Raw genomic sequence first — 23,241 nt, 5'->3', positions numbered from 1 at the left:
TCTGGCTTCTAGTTGTATTCAACTAATGGAGTTTTCTGAAGGCCATCAGAAAGAGAGAGGTGCTCTCTTCAAATTGAATGCACTCTCTATATCCTGCTAGAAACTAACGGAGAAAACTGGAAACTGAGAGACTGATTAGGAAACTTCGTAGTAGTCTAAGCATGAGCTGATGGTATCCCAATATATTATTTATTGTGAAGGTAAAGTTTCCTTATTTTACAGGCACAACTGAAAGTACTTGCTCATTGATTCTCAGGGGAGAGATGTGAATAAAAAAGAAAACTCGAGAACTTTTCCTAAGTTTTTGCCTTGGGTGTGGCACCATTAAATGAGTGAGGAAGATTGAGAAGAGACTAGATTTGAGGTAATATTGCAGGGGCAGAAACATAAGTTCGATTTTAGAGATGCTAAGGTCAAGGTACCTGTTTGCATTTAAGTGGACATGTTGAGTAAGGAAAGGGGAGAGGTCAGAGCTTAAGATTTATATTTTTGATTTATCGGCATAAACTTGTTTTTTTCTGACAATTATGATTCGAACAAAATTACATTCCATTCATGAAAGAACTTTAATAATTTGTGGAATGGAAAGACTCGTGGACAATACAGTCCCTTGAGTTTGGCAAATCATTTGGAATCAGTAATGCACACAGTTAGTCATCTAGTTATAAATGAGTTCTGAAGAAGGACAATAAAAGTTATAGCAAACCTGATGATAGAATAACTGGTTGGTTTGATGTTAGAATTTGACAGAAATAGGAGAATGCTGAACCTAAGAAATCATACAAAAGCCTATAAAACCAAATTTAAAATCATAGTCATTCCTAGTAACAAGAAGGGTTATTCTAAATAAATGGAATTCTTAGCCACTAATTTAAAATTCCCCCAACCACCAACTTCAGTTCAATTCCACAAATATTTAGTGAGGATTTACATTCACAGAAGGCACTGTGCTATGCAATGTGAGTACAGAATGCATTCAAGAAGTAAAATCTTTCAAGAGTTTATTGAACTGCTGCTAAACAAGAACTAAAATAAAAGTTTGCTTCTCTGATAAATCAAAAGGCCAGGATCTCACGAAAATGAGCCAGAGAAGCCAAAGGCCTGGGCCATACATAGCTTGAAACATTAGCTTTGAGGCCATAATTTTTTTTCCTTAAGGCTAAATGGCATGCTAGGCAAACCCTTGGAAGAAGCTGTTTGAATCTGTGATGAGTAACAATTGGCTGCCAAGCACAAAATATAGTCCACCCACCCACCCAGCTTGTGGCACAGCCTTGAAGCTATGTTCAAATGCCAAATGTCAGTGTTATAGCTCAGAAGTCAAAGGGTGTAGGGAGAACACGTTTCCAGGACCTCCACAGTGCAAATGAGCCATTTTAGAATGTTGGTCCCCAGCCTGGGTCATGAGCTGGCTCATGCTGGTCAGAGAGTCACAGAGTGGAGGCTAATGAATGAATTTCAAAGCACTGCCTCTCTAGTGAGGATGTGGGGAGACCAGGCTCTTAGCAGGCTTGGGGCTTACAAGGCCTGGGACCCACAGCATGAAGCAGCAGTCATGGTACCCTCCATCGAAAGTGGAGAGCCATTCCTACAACCACAAGAAGGAAAAGCTGAGCTTGGGCTCATTCTCCAGCTGCGTCTACCACGCCAGCCCAGAAAATATACTCAGTAGGAGCACAGGGAATATTGCACAGAATGGAAATAAACCCATTCTCACCCCTGTGTGGCCTTAGTTGAGTCACTTCACCTCTCTAGCCTCAGCTTCTTCATCTGTAAAGTGGGGACAAGAACTACCTCATAGGGTAGTGTCACCTTTATCTTTAGCCTTCTTTTATTCCGTGAGTAGGTAGTTGAATCCAGCCATAAGAAAATACTTTTTTTCCTATCGGACTCAATAAGGTTACTTTCATTTCAAATTTTTTTAATTTAAAATGCAAATGAAGGTTGTTCACCACTGGCTTGGATGGTGTGTTCAAGGGCTCTATGATTCAAAGGCCTAACTAAGTTGATAGCTTTCCTAACTTTGTTAATCAAGTAGCTCTGTGACCTCCAGCCATTCACAACTCAAACGAAGGGCAGATTTGCTCAGATGGGGTCCAAACAACCCCTGGTTCTGACAGAGACCTCTCTGGGTCCCAGGACGTCCTCTCTGTGTTTATCTTATTCCCATTGGAAATGGTAGAGGGGCGTTCATTTGAGAGGTAGTTCTCAGCCCTAGTCTCACAGTCTCCCAGAATACCTGGGAGAATTAATTTTTTTTTTTAATTTAAAAAGCTGATGCCAGGGACCCATCTCCGAGAGTTTCTGATTTAATATTATACTTCTGCTTAAATTGAAGAACTCAGTACTTTTTTTAAAAGCCTGATTTAAAAATGCATCCATATTTGGGATCACTGAGGAAGAGGGTGACAGCTGCTCCATAATAGCATTTTGCCTGTGCTCAAGGATATTGTATCACCATCCTATCCTCAGCTGTGGGCACACATCTTCCTTGCAGTTCTGACTACAGTACACTGAGCACAGACTGAGTTCTAAGAAGCCACTGCTGCAGCAGGAGCAGCTCCTTCAACGCAAACTCTGGGGCTTTACGCCCAGGCCTAATTTTCCAGACAGCCCAAGGGCAGCAGGTTAAAAAAAGGGGGTTATTCTTGAAGAAAGCAGAGTGCTCCTTAGCATTTTTACAAAATGTATCTGCAGCACAGTCTTAGATTTATACATTAGCTAAGGTTAGATCTGCCTGAACATAACAGAAAACACCAGTCACAGAGGCTTAAATAAGAGAGCAAAGTATTTATCTCTCACATAAACACAGTCCATCCAGGGCTGGTATGGTGGCTTCACAATCAGGAACACAAGTTGCTTCCATCTTTTTGCTTATCACAGTTTAAGAAGGAAGCTTAAATTGTAGACATCATGTTCACATTCCAGCCCGCAAAGAAGAGAAAGGGAAGAGGGAAATGTCACACTCTCTGTGGGCATTTCCCTAAAATTACACACAACCCTTCCACTTGTATCCCATCAGCCAGCCTTAGTTACCTGGCAGTGTCTACCTTCAAGGGAGGCTGATAAATCTCATCTGTATGCTGAAAAGTCATGTGCCCAGCTAACACTTAGGGGCGCCTCTGCTATTGCCAGGGAGGGGACAGATACTTGGAATAACAGCCAACCCTGTGCTGCAGGGGGCCTCCCGCCCTCAGGCAGCTGGACTATAACTATTAAGTTACATGAAGTCAGTGTGTTTGGGATCCTGCTGAAAACCACTGAAATAAGGCTATTTTTCTTATATCCCAAATTTCAGTGGCTCTTGCTCCCACTGCCCTAAGAAATCACAAATCCTACAAGAAAAGTGTTCCAGGGATTTATTCAGAAAACCAGGCCTCAAATTTAACACTCACCTCCCCTAGCCCCCACCCACTCCCACCCCTGCAAAGCAATAGAGTGGATGTTTACACTTAAAAAGGGCTGCCTTCTCTACGGATTAATTCCTCTAGATTTACACTGATGGCAGGAGCTCTCTTGTTCATTCAGGAAGCAGCACAGATTATTTTCACTGGATCGTAAATATGTTTAACACTCTATTATACTAACCTTTTAGACTGGTTGTCTTGGGTGGCTGCAAATCATAGTTGAGAAACAACGTTCTAAGATTTAAAAGCTCTTGAAATTCCTGGATGCGCTATTTAAGTACTTGAGATTAAGAGTAGAGGGTGTAGATCTTGTTCCAAAATTCATTTCAAGGAGAGGAGGCAAAATCCTTTGGGCTGTTCCTGGTTTTTCTTCTTTTTCTTTTTCTTTTTTTCTTTTTTCACTCTATTTTTACTCAGCCAAGGCGATGGTAAAATTTGACACTCAAATACACCCCTTTCTTGTGTTGGATCGCCTTTCTCTTCCTCCCACAGTGTTCCAGGACTTGTGGAGGGGGCGTCCAGAAACGTGAAGTTCTTTGCAAGCAGCGCATGGCCGATGGCAGCTTTCTGGAGCTTCCTGAGACCTTCTGTTCAGCCTCCAAACTGGCCTCCCAGCAACCCTGCAAGAAAGACGACTGTCCCAGCGAGTGGCTTCTCTCTGACTGGACAGAGGTACGTATGATCCTCTGAAGGACAATGAAGGAACTATAAATAAGGAGGAAAGAAAGCACCCCAAATGTATACATGCAGAAGGTGAGAACAGAACAAAATAGTCCTAAAATTAGTGAGCAGTATTTTTGTCACCATTTATATCATAGTGATTAACTTTTAACTAGGGTGCAGGGACGTGAGTTAGGCAGTGTGGGGACAAAGCCCCAAAAAGCAGTTTCCAGGCTCTCGGCCTCACATAGAAAGGTGCTGGCTCGGGTAGTAAATGGTCATCAACTGTGATCGGATGGCCATCAGCTGTGGCTAGTTGGCCGTCAGCTGTAACCCGTAAGCCATTGGCCACTAATATAACGGCTGTGGCTACAGTAGCAAAAAATGGGGGCTAGCAAGAAGATGGTGGCTGGCAAGCACGGATTGCAGTTAGGATGGCGGGTTGTGGACAGTGTGGCTCACTAATATAACGGCTGTGGCTACAGTAGCAAAAAATGGGGGCTAGCAAGAAGATGGTGGCTGGCAAGCACGGATTGCAGTTAGGATGGCGGGTTGTGGACAGTGTGGCTCCTGCATCCAGTGTCTCCAACCCAGCCGCCAGCAAGAATATAGTGGTGACTCCCCTATCTATGGCTCCGTGGCTGTTCCTGTTTGGCCTCACCGTGTCCTGCGTTCTTATGTGGGGAGTGGGAGCTGAGACCCTGCAGGCCGCCCCGCACACCAGGCAGCCAGCCCTTCCATACTCATTAGTCAGAAGCATGAAATTTTAAACAGGAATGAAACCAAGCCTCGCTCGTGCTGTTTGCGCCCAGGATTCTTTTCAGAACACCGGGTTCTTCTCTATCTCCACACGTGCCTTCCTGACCTGCCTGCACCTCTTACTCCCAGATGTTTCTAGTCTCCATTCAGGAAGGGCCAAACCTCTCTAGTTCTTCTTTTCCAAGTTACCGGACGATAAGGAACATGACTTATTAGGAAAAGAAGGCCAAGGAAATCTTGCCTCTTATTGTCAATTCCCTGGCTCCAAAACTTCAACAACTTCCCAGCAAGAGAACTTGATTTCCCCTGTTGCTTTGCATTCAGGGAGATGATTGCATCAGCATGATTGCACCATTCCTGACTTACCTCAGAAGTTAGTGATACACCCCCAGCTAGCCAATTTGTCTATGAAATTCCTATGCTAATACTAGCATAAATTAATTCAGAAACACACAGCTTCAACTTATTAGTTTTCAGCTCCTACACTTCTTTGACTTGTCTATAACAGGTCTGTGTGTCTTCCACAGAGAAGCTCCTCCCCACCCCATATTATTGCCTCACAAGCCAATTTAGCCAAAAACAGAATCACTAGGCCTGAAGTGAAGCGTAAAAACAGACTCAAGTCTCCCCCCCTTTCTTGCATGTAAACATCATTTGAATTGGCTTTGCTGATCCCTTTGCCTTCTTTGTATATAATATACAATTCACAGGATGGAGCTGCTGCTGGTTGAAATACATCACAGAGATACTTGGTTCCACAGAGGGGAAAGCTACCTCTTAAAATTAAGATGCCAGCTCTATCATCATAGGTTCTTAGAATTCTGGCCCCGTATTTTATCAGCCCATATAGAGTTCCATCAGATGGTGCCTGCTAAAGGGCTTTGCAGTTGAGAGTTAACCTACATTAGCATAGGTTTTATGATTTGTCTGTAAAATTGCCTTCTGGTGGTATCTCTCACCCCAAATGTCTCATGAAAGCAAAATGTCATGTTTTATAAATAATTTTATTTCCACAGGATAAAGGATAAAAGTATAGAAGGAACATGTGTGTGTTCAAGTGTGTGTGTGTGTCTGTGTGTGTGTGCGTGCGTGTGTGTATGTGTGTGCATGCATGAACATGGTAATGACGGTTTTTCCATGGAATGTTGATTTGGGTATTATCTATGGGAAAATCATAACAAAAATAGCAGTGCAGGAGAGAGCACTGGTGTACCTGCCAAGTAAGTGGCTCTAGATGAAGACCTTGTCCCAGGGTATATTGTTAAAGGCATTGTTCTCCTAAGTCCATCGGTGATAGTCTGCCATGAAGAGGATGCTGATTGTATGATTATAATCATACTCCCATGTTCTTGGACTTTGTAGTCTCTGAGCATATGGGACACAGAGAATTCAGAAAAAGTTCTTTTCGGCCTGCAGATTTGAAGGAGGGACCCTCGAGATTAGGCATGAAGGAAAGGAGACTGCTAAATTGAGGTCTCATGGGTCCCATTAAATAAAGCAGATCTTTAGAACAGTGTCATGTGTGGTTGAGAGTTCAGACTGCCATTTATGATGCAGATGGATCTTGAGATTTTTATGCTAAGCGAAAAAAAGTCAGACAGAAAAAGTCAAGAGCCATATGACTTCACTCATAGGGGATATAAAACTGTAAGTAACAAAAGAACAAGACAAACAAATAAAGAAACAAATACTCATAGACACAGACAACAGTTTAGTGGTTACCAGAGGGTAAGGGGGAAGGGAGATAGTAAAAGGGGGTCAACTATATGGTGATAGAAGGAGAAATGACTCTGGGTGGTGAGCACACAATGTGATATATAGGTGATGTATTACAGAATCGTACACTTGAAACCTACGAAACTTTACTAACCATGGTCACCCCATCAAATTTAATTTTAAAAAAAAAGTTCCGACTGAAAGACAGACAAACTTAAGGTTCTTATGCTGACTCTGCCACTTACTGGTTGTACTATTTTACGTTCCCACCAGCAATGTATGAAGCCTCTAATAATCTTAGGCTAGTTATTTAACCTTTCTTGGCCTCAGTACGCTTATCTGAATATTGGACATAATCATGCTGTCCGCCTTTATGGTTATTGGGAGACTTAAATTAAATGATGCATGTAAAGTGCTTTCTGCATAGTGAAAGTTATTCCTATTTATTGTTATGATTATCTTCCATCCCTGTTCATTGTCAGGAGAAAGATAAGACATAAAAAAAGGACTGACTTGGACTGGCTGGACCCAGGGTCGTGACATTGACCGCCCAGCCTTTATCAGTCTTCTAGGAGGAGAACGTTACATTTTAGGAACTAGGAATCATTAGCCTTTATCCAATGAATGTTATTAGGTTCTGAGTTATCTGGGTTGATGAATGGAGAGTCCAAACATTGGGGAGGGGCTGGGAATGATGACAGGTAATCACCAATTCACTGGGATGAAACTCACAATGGTGCCATACTAACGTGCTCCAGGGGGTGGTCACACAGGCTCCAGCTGGCCCTGTCATCCCAGCAGCCCTTCCCTTGGCCCTGTGCCTAAGATGAGATGTGCATTCCACACCCCCCACAAGTCCCCTTGGAGAAAAGAAGACCTGGATGATCTATGGTGTTTTATCCTCCACTATCTGGCTCACTCCTATGGTTACTGCACAGAATCCCTCAGAGGCAGAATTCAGCCAAACTTTTAGACCCTTCAAATAAAATTACTCTTGAATTCTATTCTGAGAATAAGACCTCTCAAAAGGCCTTACCTCTTTTCTTTAAGAAACGCTTCCATCTCCTGAAAGAGTTAGCTGTTAAATATTTTTAAATCATAGTTTTAGGGAAGTTGTTCCCCCAAAAAAATATATATAAGAGAAATTAACATCAGAGTAGTAAATTTTACAGCTACAAGGAACTTAGAAGATCCTATAGCTCAGTTGTTCTTTTAAAAATTAAAGCCACAGAACCCGTTTTTGAATTGAAAGGTTACTATAAAGCCAAAAAGCTAAAAAACATCAAATTAGAGCTGTTTCGGTTGAAGTGCAGGTAGGGGTCCCAGATTTCCAATAGTTGGATCTCAAGTTCACCCAAGAAACCCCTTGAATCATTTCCTCAACATAGTTATAGAACACAGTGTAAATAGCTCTGCTCTAGCTTAGTTTCCCTATTTTAGAGATGTGGAAATTGAGCCTAGAGAAAGAACGAGACTTAACCAAAATCATAAATCGATCTGACATCCAGTCTATTTTTATACTTGGCAGCACTAAAATGACCGTTCGTTTGAAATTTCCAGGCTCTTCACCTCTACTCTACCTGATCCCTGGATTTGGTGCGTCATTTACAATAAAATAAGGGATGAGTGGAATCTGGAATCCATGATCAGGGAACGAAACCATTGGTTTGACTCTCATTCCCATTTTTTGCCTCTTGAATGTCTTTCAGGATGGTGTATATCATAGAACTTTGTATCGAATAGTTTATTTCAGTGGGCTAGCACATAAAATCTGAAAATATAAGATAATATTTTTTGGTTTTTACTGTCATATTTCAAGTTAACGTGGCACATTGCCACGACCCTATTTCAGGTTTTATCATCTCAAGCCTGGACTACTGTGGCAGCCTCCTTAACTGATATCCCTGCCTGCCATCCATCTCCCACTCCCATCCCTCCCGGACACTGTTGCCAGATTAACCTTCTCAAAACACCTCTTTCATCATTTCACTCCTCCCTTCAATGGCTCCTCATTGCTTTATGGACCAATTCCAAACGTCCTGTCTAAAAATTAAAAGTCTCCAAAAGTCTGGTCCCAAACTACCTCTTGAACTCCTGACACTCTCGACGTGTTCCCTCTGTTCGGTCGAAGAGGTTTAGCTCTGCCCCAAGCCTGCCTTGGACTTCTGCACTGAACTTTTCTACCTTTGTTCTGGATATTTTCCTGCTTCCCATGTTTATCCCTGGTTCTCTATGCCCATCCAGACTCCACCCATCTTCAGGACCTAGGTCAGGAAATCCCTAGTGTACCATAAGTATTCAACAATTGCTAGCATTAATTTCATAATACTTCACTTATCTTTTATATTTTTACTGAATTATTTTATTACTATTTAACTCTTTAAACAGCTTCATTGAGATATAATTTAAATACTATAAAATTCAACTTAGCATAGTTTTCAAGGTTTATCCTTGTTGTAGCATATATCAGAACTACATTCCTTCTTATGACAGAATAATATTCCATTGTATAGATACACCACATTTTGTTTATCCATTTTCCAGTGATAGACATTTAAGTTGTTTCTCCCTTTTGTCTATTATTATAATGCTCCTATGAACACTTGCATACAAGGCTTTGTGTGGATGTATGTCTTCATTTCTCTCGGATAAATACCTAGGAGTGAAATTGCTGAGTCATATGGTAAATTTATATTTAACGTTTTAAGAAACTATAAACTGTTTTCCAAGAGGGCTGTACTATTTTACATTCCAACCAGCACTGTATGGAGGTTCCAAGTTTTCCACATCCTCACCAACACTTATTATTGTCTGTCTTTTTTATTATGGCCATTCTAGTGGAAATGAAGAGGTATCTCATTGTGGTTTTGATTTCTATATCCTTAATATACTATTTCATTTTAATAATGAATTAAGACTTTTCCCCTTCATTTGATGATAGCTCCTTAAGGTTAGGAACCATCTTGTACATCCTTTTTTTTCTAATACGTAGCACCCCACCTCAGACAAAGTAGGTATGTAACAATTATCTGACGCTTGACATTAAAATATTTTATTTGTGAATGAAGGGGAAAGGAATTAACATTAATTGAGTGTTACTTCTGTCTGTGACGTTTAAAATATATTATCTCATTTAATTCCTGATCTTACAAAATAAACATAAGTAGAAACAGCCTCAAAGTATTTAGGTAACTTGCCAAGTAGTGAAATATTGAGCTAGCATTTGAACACAGGACTCTCTAACTCCGTAACGCTAAAATCCAGGCCATATAAGTAAAAACGAGTATAAAGACTACAGGAAACCTTAGAGTGGCAAGTCTTAGAGTAGAATGTGGCTACAATATAGACATGACATTGTCACATAATTAATATGCTCTCTCTCTCAGTGGCTATTGCTTTTCCAAGCAGTTTTTCTCATATGTGATGAGGTTGAGAATTCATACAAAAACCCATTAGCCCATAGTTCCCTGTGTTTACATGCATTTGGCTTTTCTTTCCCCACCAGTGTTCCACAAGCTGTGGGGAGGGCACCCAGACTCGAAGTGCCATTTGCCGGAAGGTGCTGAAAACCGGGGTCTCAGCTATTGTCAATTCCTCCTTATGCCCTCCCCTGCCGTTCTCTTCATCCATCAGGCCCTGTATGCTGGCAACCTGTGCAAGTGAGTATGTCAGAGCTGTGGAGATGGGGAGATGGAACCCCACATGAAAGCAGAAGCAGCCACACGGCAACCTTCTCTAAACCCAGACCAGTGAGAGATTATTGGGCCCTGGAGGGCAGCAGGCTGGTGAGCTCAGCTGGAGATGGAAAAGGAACCTTAATTACATGTGGCCAGGTGGAATTCTCTTCTCCCCTGGAAAAACAGTTTGCAGGAAGCAGAGCAAAGTTCACTTGTTGGCATATAGAGATCTGGAAGCTGGAGGCAGCATATTACTAATGAAGTCTAACGTTAGCCAGTCTGGGGTTTTAAACTACTCTAAACAGATTTGTGCTCTTTAATATTAATCTCTAGAACTGTAACACTTCTAGGTTACGTCCTCCCCGGCGTACGTGAGGGCCCTCATGCTCTGCAGGACCCAAAGGATAAAAACATTGAGAGGGAGACATTCTCCTTCCCTATGTCCTCTGCCTCTTTTAATGATGCTAATTTCTTTTTTTAAGTCCTTTTGATGAGAGGGACTGCCTTTCCCCTGGAATCCCCCTCCATCTAGAGCCCTGCATCTCAGTTTCTAGGGACAGAAAGACCCAGCAGGATGAGAGCAGGTTGCCCTTCTGCACCTGATTAGTTCTCTCGTTTTCGATTGTGGTGGCAGCTTGACGGTCCACAGCTGGTAACCAGTTCCTCCAATAAAACATAAGGAGGTCAGTAAAGGCCCTAGCCAAAATAAACCCTGAGGCACTTTCTTTCCCTCTTCTCTCTTTTGGCTCTCTTTCTTTCTCTTCGCTTCTCCCTCTCTTTTTCCCTCTCTCTTGTCACTGCGGCTCACTCTTATTTTTGTCTTCGTCCGCCTTCCCTTTCATTCCAGGGCCGGGACGGCCGTCCACAAAGCACAGCCCACACATTGCGGCAGCAAGAAAAATCTACATCCAGACCCGCAGGCAGAGGAAGCTGCACTTCGTCATAGGGGGGTTCGCCTACCTGCTCCCCAAGACCGCAGTGGTGCTGCGATGCCCCACACGGCGCTTCCGCAAGCCCCTCATCACCTGGGAGAAAGACGGCCAGCACCTTATCAGCTCCGCTCACGTCACCGTGGCCCCTTTTGGCTACTTAAAGATCCACCGGCTGAAGCTCTCTGATGCCGGCATCTACACCTGCTCTGCAGGCCCAGCCCGAGAGCAGTTTGTGATTAAGCTCATCGGAGGCAATCGGAAGCTGGTGGCCCGGCCCTTGGGCCTGAGGAGCGAGGAAGAGGCGCTCCCCGTGAGGAAGGCCCACCCCAAGGAGGCCCTGCAGCCCCACAAACACCAGAACGGCATCTTCTCCAACGGCAGCGAGGCGGAGAAGCGCGGCCTCGTTGCGGACCCCGGGAGCCGTTATGATGACCTTGTCTCTCGGCTGCTGGAGCAGGGGGGCTGGCCCGGAGAGCTCCTGGCCTCGTGGGAGGTCCAAGACTCCACGGAAAGGAACACATCCTCAGAGGAGGAGCAGAATGCCGAGCAGGCCCTGCTGCACCTGCCCTTCACCATTGTGACCGAGCAGCAGCGGCTGGACGACATTCTCCGGAACCTCTCCCAGCAGCCCGAGGAGCTTCGTGACGTCTACAGCAAGCACCTGGTGGCCCAGCTGGCCCAGGACATCTTCCGCAGCCACCTCGAGCACCAGGACATGCTCCTCAAGCCCTCTGAGCGGAGGATCCCCCCCGTGGCCATCCCGCCTCATAAACACGTATCTGGCTTCAGCAGCTCGCTGCGGACGTCCCCGTCGGGGGAGGCTGCGAGCGGCTCCCGCCGGCCACACCGCAAGCCCACCATCTTGCGGAAGATCTCAGCGGCCCAGCAGCTCTCCGCCTCCGAAGTGGTCACCCACCTCGGGCAGACTGTGGCCCTGGCCAGCGGAACACTGAGTGTGCTTCTGCACTGTGAGGCCGTAGGCAACCCCAGACCTACCATCAGCTGGGCCAGGAACGGAGAAGAGGTTCAGTTCAGTGACAGGTGAGCCTAGCAGTTACATGGTCTAGAAAGGGAGGGAGACACGGGCCATACCTTGTCGAAAGCACCCTATTCACTCTTCCTTCAAAGTGTTTCCAAGGGCTGGGCTTAGAGCCCTGGGCCTCAGGGGATGCACTCTGCCTTTCAAGCCCTGTGTCAGCACGGATGGACTGCTGGAGCCAAGACAAGGTATTTCATTTCTCTAAACTACATGCTCTCATCTTTTTAAGGTAATAGCAACAATGCCTACCCACCTCGATCCCCACAGGACCCCAAAGATTAATGAGACACTCACTGGATAGCTTTGAACTTTTGGCCAAAAGCTATCGTTCCAGGCCAAGGCATTATTACATTACCGCTTTGTGAGATGAACCATTATATACCCGGACACTATCTCCATGTGTGTGGTCTCCAGAGCCAGAGAGAGGGTGCAGCCAGTATGTGCTGCTCCCCATGGGTGAGCGGGTCCTCTGTCTGGGCTGGACGAGGCTGTTTGTTCCAGAAAGCTTTTATTCCTGGTTGGACCTGTGATTAATTATCCTAATATCTCTTGGGGTCTCTCTTTTGATGTATAATTACTGGAATGACAGTGTGTATTACTTACTGGTTTCCCTGGGCCATAGCCATTCATAATGTAAAGTCAGTAGTGGTAGTAGAAATAATAATAATAACTATTTTTTGAAAACGTGTGCCATGCTTTCTACATACATTGTCTCTCTCAATCTTGATAGCGTCCCTGACAACAGCAGTGGCTGGCATTAATTGAGTAGTAACTGTCTGCCAGGCAAGTGTAAACCTTTTATGTGCTTTATCTCACCGAATTTTAACAATAGCCCTGAGAAGTGGGTATAATTTTTATCCACATTTTATGGAAGAGAAAACAATGTCAAGTAACTTCCTAAAGATCATATTTATTAAGTGACAGAGCCAAAATGTGTGACAAAAATAAGATAGGTAGTCACTTGGAGAATCATAAACTATGAACGCGAGAGGCAACTTTAAGGTCCTCCAGTCCAGAGTCCTCATTTTTACTTTTTATCACCTCTGAATCCATGTAGAATGCTTTTTTCATTAAATATATTTCTAAACACTATTGTTTAGCTAATCCTCTTGTCTGATTTACTAGCTTTGGGTAAGGAAAGAAAGAAGCCAGGATTTATTGTGCCGGGCAGTATGCCAGGTTTATTTCTATGTAACTGCATTTGTGATTCGAACAATCAATCCACAAGATTGACATTGTCCTCCAGTTTTACATAGAAAATCAAGGTTCAGCAGCTCACCCAAGATCGCTTTAGTAAGAGCCAGACCAAGGATTCAATATCAAGTTCACATGATCCCAAAGAGCAGTTATGTTTACTCTTCTGTGACTTGGTGAGCAAAGGTGACGTCCATCCCACACACCCCTTTTGTGCCTTTGAATTGTCAGTAGTATTGCCTCTCAGCCTTAGGGCTTACAGACCAAATAACTTTAATAATAGTGCAAAGTATTTTTCCCTGTGCTTTTACTGTATACCTGACACTGCGCTCAATGCTTCAAAGGCATTATCTTGTTTAATATTCAAGAAAAAAAAATAAAACCCTATGGGTAAGTACCATGCATGTTACCACATCATTGATAAGACATCTGAGGCACAGATGTTGGACCCACACTGAAGCACTGGAGACAGGGTTGGAACACAGGCAGCATGTCTTGGGAGTCTGTGTCATAACCTCTCCACCTGTTTGCTCCTTTCTTTGAGCCGCTTAACTGCTATGATCCCTGCAGTTCTTTCCAGAAATCTTTATAACAAATTTGCGAGTCAAGCCCAAGTTGCAGTAAATCCCTTTGAGGCCACTGGGTCACTGAGAGGCAGCTCCAGTATCAGGCCCCCAAGTTGATGGGTGCTGATTGAGAGTGGTGCCCTGATGCTCAGGTGAGTGGTACCCTGGAACTCACCTCTGTCAGTGCACCTGGCACACCTATCATGCCCAAATCATGTCATCTCCTCGACCAGCCCGTCAGTTTTTCAAGCATAGGTACCATTTTGTTTGTAACCTCTGCGCCTGTTGCCCAGGGTTGGTACCATTAGGACTGGAGGAAGTAAGCAGTTAGCTGTGTGAGAGAAAAGTTGGAAATCCACCTTTCTTGATTAACTACATACACTGTGCCCCATGCTAGCAACTTGAACAGCCATCATCTTTGTTAATGTCCACCACAGGTGTGACATATACACTCTTCTCCGTGTTTCAGAAATGAGAAAACGTTGCTCACAGGAATTAAGGAACTTGACAATGTTAGATAGCTAAATAAAAGGTGGACTCAAGAGGGCAGAATCAAGAGGGCAGATTCAAACCCAGTTCTGCCCAACTCAAGGTCGTGCTGTTCCAGAGAATGAATAAGTTCATGCTTCTATGTATCTACACTTCACAAGGGATCCCAAGTTGCCTTAAGACTCTCTGTTTTCTACCAGCTTTTTCCAGGATCCCTTCATTTGAATAGCACCAACTTCCTCCTAAAAAGCTGTAGAACAAGACAGGCTGTTGGGAAGGGGGCGGGGGTCATGGAACTGCAGGGAGACTATTGAGGCCAGGGCTTACTCACAGGTCCTGACAATTGTCTTGAGGGCTAGAGATATTGTTAATGATTTTTTTTTAATTTAATGACTTTTTCGTGAAATCCAAGGGTCACGGCCCATCTAGGTACCTGGTGACTACAGAAAAGGAAAGATATATAAGGAGCTAGATGAATACTGAGGGCTTCAGGCTAATCTTGTCCTTCTCTTTTCATGACCTTTAGTTGTTTGAAAAGAGATGGGGTTGTCCCAGGTCATCTCTGAGATTCCTTCTACCTCCTTCATTCTTTTATAGAAGGTCACAGAAGGTGAAAACCCATAGCTGGCAGGGAGTGAGGAGAGCCTTGAGTGCAGTAACTTCAAAATGTGTTGCACAAGTTGTTTCTGAGTGTTCCACACAACGGGTTCATTGATCATATAAGTTTGGGATGTGCTCTCTCTTAAAGCTAAACAGATGTATTTACTGTTAGATTTTACTTCTGTATTTTTAATATAGTGCTTGTTTTTTATTATAAATGTAATAAAGAGGCTATAAAACAATTCAAATAATACCAAAATCTATAAAGTAAAAATGCATGTCTCCCTCAGCCCCCCCAAACCTATTCCCAACATGCTGTCACTCTTAATAATTTGGTATACATCCTTTTGGAATTTTTATATATTTTATTATATTATATGTAAAACACACATACACACACAAGATTTGTTTTTTTTTTTTAAATGGGATATTACTCATGTTGAGAAATTTGACTTGGTTTTTATTCAACAACATGTCTTGGAGACATTTTGGAATAGTATGTAGAAATCTATATCACCTTTTTTTAACATCTGATTACTGTTCTTGAATGCATTTAACTATCCCCCAATTGGAAATTATTTTGATTTTTCCATTTTTTTAACTCCATTAAGCATTCCAATGTGTGTTGGGACTTTCTAAGTAGACAATATAGTATGCAGTTTTGTCCAAGTACTTCTTTGATCAATGAACAATTTTTTGGCCTAGTAATCTCAGGGATACCAATAATTCTTGAAATACCACTTAGAAATACTACTTTAGCCTTTTAATTTTCACCTTAATGGGCATTGAGAGTCTAACCCTACTGGCTTTCAGATCAAAAGTTTCAGCAGAATCTTGTTGGGAAAAGACATATGGCATCCAGGTGCTAAAGATACTCAAAGTGCTAGGCCTAGGACAGCAGAGGGCAAATTCTGGGTCTTCGGTCTCCAGGACATTGGTGGCAGTGGGAGTGGGGAGTAGCATTAAGAGCGAAAGTGCATGAGGGTCATGGGCAAATTTACAGTTTTTGCCATTGTCAAAATTTTTTCTAGATCTAGTCTTGAGGGGGCCTTTTAATGCAAGTTAATGGGATACAGTAGGGAAAAAGAAGAGATTTCCACTTCTGATCTTTGACATCATAATTTTTCCATTTTTCTTAGATGGCCAGTAAGAAATGTGGCTGGAGTTTAGTTTCTGTACAGTTTTCCAAGTATTTTGTGAGAAAAGAAACTGAATATATATGCACAGAGCTGCCATTGGGACTGCGTGGCTCTGGGCTGTCGGTGACCTCTTCTGTGTTGGGTTTCATCGCTTGTCATCATTACTGTGTCTGGTTCAGAAATGCTCATTTATTTTCAAACAGAGAAGTGCTGAAATGCCCAGTGTTATAGTTCACTTAGTCTGTTTTTGCTTAGTACCCAAATCTATCTTTCTGAAAAAGCCTGCAAGATTCAGCTGGCTATTGATTTGTAGTACTTCACAGTGTATTCAAGTATACTTTAAACAGCCTGAGCCAGCAAGATAGGTCAAGGTAGCAAGAAAGGGACTGAAGGAAATCTGTTACTTCTTTGGCTTTTAAACATGCCAATGTTTGATTTGAGAGAAACTAGTTTTCTGAATTTAGTTACTATCAGGTTGGTGCAAAAGTAATTGCAGTTTTGCAATTATTTTTAACCTTTTAAACCGCAAATACCTTGGCACCAACCTAATACTACATCTTGTTATCTATCTAATTTATTAGTTGAAATGAATTCACATGATTCTCAAAAGCACGTATGAACTTCTCAAGCAGTGCAGGTTTATAGGATGTCCCTCAGTGTATTATGAAAGACTGGTTCCTCGTAATCCTTATTTCTTCCTTTATTTCACAAACATTCCCATGCTTTCTCTCAGCCAGACCCTATGTTAGATACTAGGGATGGAAGAGAAAATGACTCATTCCTTGTCAATGAAAAGTCTAGTTTGGAAGCCAGAGAAGTAAATGCAGGGTTTAAGTGCTAAGACAGGACTATGCATATTTATGCCTTCCATACGTATTTATTAATCCACCTATTCTATGCCAGATACACACCTACTCCCTGGAGATATGGTGAATGAAATAGAAGGCTGTGTTCTCTTGCAGTTTACGTACATTTAGATTTCTATGCGAATGGCACACATTGGAAAGGCCTTCCCTGATCACTGTATCTAAAAGAGCGTTCCTCATCCTCTCTATCCCCTTAACTCTGCTATTTTATTCCCAAAGTTTTATCATCATCTGATATATGTGTATTCGTTGATGGTCTGTCCATAAGGGTAAAGACTTTCTTTATTGCTGTATCCCCAGTGCAGAAAATAGTGCCAGGCACCAAGCAGGAACTAAATAAATAGTAAATGAGTTCATGAATGAGTGGATCAAGACAGTAAACACGGAAAAGTAAGCAAGAAAAATATGAGATGATGAGTATTGGACAGAAAATCAAAACAGGTGTGATAGGGAATAATGTGGTGACCGCGTTAGACGGGTACCCTGACGAGCTACCTCAAGCCAAGATCTGAACAATGTCCACTGCCCAGCAACACGACTTCAGGAGGAAGAGCACTCTTCCACGAGGGGAAAGCAGTGCAAAACCCCAGAGTGAAAGTGAGTTTGGTGTGTTCCAGGAATCCAAGAGAAGTCATTTGGCAGAAGTGTGGTAGGCAGAAGGTAGAGGTGTTATGGTCTGAGGCCATGCGGGTAACCAGAGACCAAGAGAAGGAGTTTAGGGTTTAGTCTACGAGCAGGGAGATTTGGGAAGATATTAGGGAGGAAAGTGAAATGATTTCATTGCTGTTTTTATAGATTCACACTGGCTGTTTTGGGAAGAGTGTAGAGGAGCATGAGTGGAAGCTGGGGTTGTGGGGGAGGCTACTAAGGGGTCCTTTGCAGTCATCCCTTCAACTCCACCAATACCTGCTAGGCATCAGATACAGTGATTAGCACCAGACAGTGAGCCCGTATGTCAGCAAGATCACTGCTCTCCAGAAATTAAGACACACTCAAGTGCTCGTGTAGGATAAAATAACTTAGGCCCCAGGTTTGTATTAAACTCCAGTGGACAAAATACTTCTCTTTGAACTTCGAAACTAAACTTTTAAAAGTGGATAGAGGAAGGGTTCTCAAATTCAGTGTGAATCATATTACCAAGAACTTGTTAGAAATGCTGACTCCTGTGTCCTACCCAATCCTAGAAATCATTTATAGCAAGCTCGACAGGTGATTCTGTGAGGTTCCCGGAGGCACTGAGAGAGCAAAAGGAAGGAAGGCCAACCTCGGAGTAGAATTATGCCCTTGCTCTTAGTCGTGGGGGAAGTAGCTAGACCTTTGAGCTAAAATGACACTTAGGAATTCCAAGCACAGTGTTCTCTGTCCCCCTGGCCTCCCTCCCAGACTCCCTCCTCCCCGGTACTTACATATGAGTTAGATGTACTTCATACTGGGCCTTGGATTCGAGAGAGACCAGATTGTGAAAATGAAGAGTGCTGTGTGTGTGAAGGGAGTAGACAGGGTGGAAGTTACCAGACTCCAAATCTGCCAGTTTTCTGGGAAAGTTCTGGGCCGGCTAGAGGTAAAATAACTAAGTGTGGCCACCTGGTTCCACCTAAGAACAAAGAAGTAGAACTGGACACTCCAGCACAGCCAGCGGGGGTAAGTTAGAAAGTTCTTTTAGAAAACTGTGATTTAGAAAAGAAGAGAGCACTGCCTCCTTTTCTCTTTGCTTCCGTTGCTGAACCCTTGTAGCTCTCGTGGATCTGAAACTGACTGGTTTTACCACATTGCTACCCTGAAAAGTCCACCAGAAGGGACGTTTTCTAGCCTCACTTCCTGGGCCCGGTGCATTAATTGTACCTGAGTGGCTTGAAACATTTATAGCCCTAAAGTAGCCAACTAATACCCTGAAAATATTTCACATGTAGAAGGCTATCTTAGGTAACCCCCACCAAGGTTGTTAATTATGAATTTTTTTAAGTCCTTAATATTTCCATTCAGTTTATTATACAGTTGGCATCTCTTTGCCCACCTTGTATTCTAAGGCTACATGTAATATACATTTCTCTTGGGAGAAGCACCTCACTCCCAAAAGATTATCTCTTGTTCGTTCAAAAAAAGAAAGTTGTCTCTCAAAATATTCCTTATCGAATCTGGCCTATCAGCAGCATTCTATACAGGCTAAGCACTTCTTCCTAAAAACGATTTATTGCTACTTTAGAAAGTATGCACAGTTAGTTTGCTTCCCACTTCTCTGATTATTTCTTCTCAGTCATCTGTGTGGATTTCTCTTCCCCTGCCCAACTCTGCCCAACTCCCTTCTTAGGAGTCTCCCTCTACATACACTCATGATTCCTACAGCCCCAACGTTCCCCTGTGTGTCAGTGATTCTCATATACCAAGCACCAGACCAAATCTCTTTTCTGACTCATATGTACAACTATATCCTGAACATACCAACCCAGAAGCTCCACAAATAGGTCAATTCAATAGATCTAAATATATATCAAATAGGCAACTCAGTGCCTATCTCAGTAAAGCCCCATCCATCCAGCTCTCTGAGCCAAAACATTGCTCGACTCTTCTATCTTTTCTGTGGCTCTTTGATCCCTCCACTGTTCTCTGTTCTTACTGCCTCTACTTTGGGTTAACTTTGTCAGTTCCAGATGATTGCAACAGCCTCCTAACTCTGTTTGCCTTCTCTAGACCAGGAGTTGGCAAATTACAGTCAGTGGCTTTTGCATTTTTTAAAGTGTTATTAAGATTGACTTTTAAAGAGTCATTAAAAGAGCCATTGAAATTGAGCCCAGAGCTGTTAGGTTAACTTGTTCAAGGTCTCACACTTAATAAGTGGTAGAGCTGGGATGTGAACCCAGGTTATTTAAAGGGTTATTAAAAGAATGGCTCTTACATTTTTAGAGGGATTTTTAAAACACACAAAACATAGGATGCAGCAGAGACCATGGTAGGTGGCCCTCAAAGCCTAAAATAAGTACTATCTGTCTCATTATAGAAAAAGTTTACTAACTCCTACTCTAGATCGTTCAACATGCCACTGCCAAAGCATCTTTCTAGCAAATCTGTCCATACTGCACTCACGCTTCTTTTAATGGCTTGACATCACTTGACGATACGTTCCAAATGCCGTGGCATGATATAGAACACCTTTTATCATCTGACAGCTACCTGTCTGTCTCACTTCATCTCTTGCCATACCCCCTACCTCACCCTACTGAGCTCTGCCGGTCAGTAGAACCCAGTTACTTGCTGTTTATGAATTTGCCTGGGGCCTTCTGACCCACTTTGTCTGCCTAACCTACCCTTCCTTACAGGAAGTCTACCCGCCCAGCCAAGGCCCCTCCACAACCCACATAGTATCCTATGCAGAATACTCTATCTCAGCCCTAGCACTGTGTGTTAAAAATGGCCAGTTGTTTTTCCACATTACCTTCTGGATTCCGTTAACCTTCCGCAAGGGCAGATGTTGAAGAATGTCTTATTTTTTCCACAATCCCAAGAACATAGTAGACACTCAACACATGATAAACTGATTAATGAATGAATAGAGAAATGATGGATTAGGAGGGAGGTTTCCTAATTGCTGAAGACTGTAGTTTGCATGCTTTCACATAATCTGGATTTCTGGTATTTAATGTGCAATTATGGCAGAATTCCAGAGTGGCCCCCACTCCCAGCTAAACATTTCTGTCTTGCCCACGTGTTCTCCGCTCGAGAAGTTTAAGAATCTATAGTTTACAACTGTACAATTTGAAAAGCACTGCTTTAGAATGAATAAGTGCAGAGAGTAAATACCTTACAGCATTCTATCTCCCATCACATTCAGGCCAATGGAGAACTCATCAGAATCATTGCTAACATTTAAAGAGCACTTGCTTTGAGCTAGGCACTATTCTCTGTGTTTTACAGGTGTTCATTTATTTTTACAACAACGCTTTGAGGTTGCTATTCCAACTTTACAAATGTTGAAATTGAAGCACAGACATGCTAGATTCACTGACTCTACAGTTCACGCTTAGTAGGTAGGGGAGCTGGGACTTGAACCCAAGGCAGTCTGGCCCCACGGACTATTTCTTTTCATTGATTTTAACCTCAATTGAATATATCGACTTGCCATTGTTTTCAAAAGAAGCCACTGAGGTCAGCTAGACCAGCATAAATTAACATTCAGCCTTCTGGCCAGCTGGCTTCCAATCTATGAGGCTTTTGTTTTTATTTTGGCACATCTGTTTTAGGGAGAGCCTTTTCTTCTACGGGTGGTTGTACCTTTGCATTTACATGCCCAGCTGTAAATATGCACTGTGCTAGGCACATAATAGGCACTCAGTAAACATTATGATTGTTCCATCTGTGTTTGTGTCTCTTGTTGTGTATGTTTACAGTGTGGATGGTCTGTTTGTGTGTGTGTGTGTATGTGTGTGCTTAGAGCCCTAGACCACAAGCAAGATGAAACAAACTGTTCCTTGCTTTTCAGTTATGCTGTATAAACTCTGAACCCTTACTGGGCTCTCCTACTCTTCACTACATTTTGGGTTAAGATTCGGGCAAAAGCTAACTCCAATTTGCATTTGGACAGGGTGCAACCCTAGCCAAAGAATCTCGGAAATAATTTGTCCCCACATCTAATACCAAGACGCTCACATAATGCAGGCAAATACATATTCGGTATTCCTACAGCTGAATCCAACATCAGAGCCAATACCTATGAGGACACTGTGGACTTCATTACAGAAAAGAAAAGCCAGATTCCCCAAAACTGGCACTGGAAGGTGAATTGCCAAGTTGGGGAGGAAAGCTGGATGAAGATTGCTCCTTTCCTCCCAAAAACATCTAAATACTGCTGATAGGACCACACTGGCAGGGAAGTCCCTGCTTTGCTGTTCAGCACTATTGACCCAAGAATGAACCCGTAGTCACGTTCTGCCTATAGTTCAGCTGGTCTTACAGCATTTAAACAGGACGTTCCTAAAGGCTATGGGGTTTTTCCAACATGAATGCCAGTGAACGTGAAGAATAATCACGTTACTTATTCTATTGTTACAATAAACTTCCTTTTTTAGTAAGAGTAAAAACAAATGTTTCTCTCCCATCCAAATCATTACATGGTTTTAGTTAGTGTAATCTAATAAAATAGACTGTTATTACATTTCAGGTAATAACAACGAGGTACTTTGAAGAAAACACTGATTCCTTCTTAGAGGAGGAGAAGCAGCTCACAGGTGATATTCCATCTACATGGAATCCTAGGGAAAGGGCTAATGCCAAGGAGTTTCTGCTTTGTGATCCCTGAACCTGTTCCTGTTTTCTTTCTATTCTGAGTCTGCCTGATTCGTGCTGATCATTTCTGAACATTAGGTCAGGAGGAGCCACCTAATGGTGCATCAGTTAGCACAGAGGACAGCCAACAATGGTGGAAGGACTGTAAGACTAGACTCAGAGCAACGTAGGCTCAAATTCCAGTTCAAATGATCATACCCACCCTGCAGAAGAGCAAGGGTTGGAAGAACAGAAATATCTGTAAAATTCCAGGGTCACAATGGGTACTTATTTGTCAGTATCTATCTTTTTTTAAATTTTTTTATTAGTTTCATGGGTATAAAACACTGTAATAGTTAGACGTTTATGATTTATACCCCTCACAAAATGATAACCCCCCTGCCCCAATTTACTACCCCTTTGACATAGCATACAGCTGTTACATTTCCACTGCCTCTATTCCTTATGCGTACTCCACTTCTCATGACTATATATATATATGTATCTATATATTAAATTATAGTTGACATTCATTGTTATTCTATCTTGTTGTCATGTAGATATAGGGCCCATCACACCATCTTCCAGGACATCACAAAATAAGGAGCTTTATTCTTATTTTGAGGAACACCTCGGCAGTTGTTCAAAGAGTTAAGATTGAAGTTATCTAGGAAAACACAGTGTGATGGAGAATTATCAGCCTAAACTCAGGCAATCGGAGAGGATGCTTATAATCAATTTTTTGCTATTGTTTCTGATCTGGTAGGAAAGAAATATGTCTATTCTAAATGCTTATACTTTCCAGAAAGCTTTGGACAATGTTCCAAAATGGTGTTGAATAGGAGATGAATTACGGAGTAGTTGAATAGGAGATGAATTACGGAGTTGGAAGACTTGGGCAACACAGAGTATCCACAGATGGAAACTTCTCAGACTGGAAG

At 42.6% G+C, this 23,241-nt stretch overlaps 1 protein-coding gene across 2 annotated transcripts in view; it reads left to right on the top strand.

The window, feature by feature from the left end:
* ADAMTSL1 (ADAMTS like 1) overlaps positions 1–23,241 on the top strand; it is a 385,708-nt gene that overhangs the window by 273,102 nt on the left and 89,365 nt on the right. For both annotated transcript variants that reach the window (XM_081066820.1, XM_081066819.1), the window contains 3 exons: positions 3,900–4,079; positions 10,048–10,201; positions 11,067–12,192. In XM_081066820.1, coding sequence (XP_080922946.1) covers positions 3,900–4,079; positions 10,048–10,201; positions 11,067–12,192 — 1,460 coding nt within the window. The remainder of the gene's footprint in view (positions 1–3,899; positions 4,080–10,047; positions 10,202–11,066; positions 12,193–23,241) is intronic.

The sequence above is a fragment of the Rhinolophus hipposideros genome, assembly GCF_964194185.1.
Source record: "Rhinolophus hipposideros genome assembly, chromosome: 11".
Taxonomy (NCBI): Eukaryota; Metazoa; Chordata; class Mammalia; order Chiroptera; family Rhinolophidae; genus Rhinolophus; species Rhinolophus hipposideros.
Note: the sequence above shows the minus strand (reverse complement) of the source record. Positions and strands in the feature narration are given on the sequence as shown.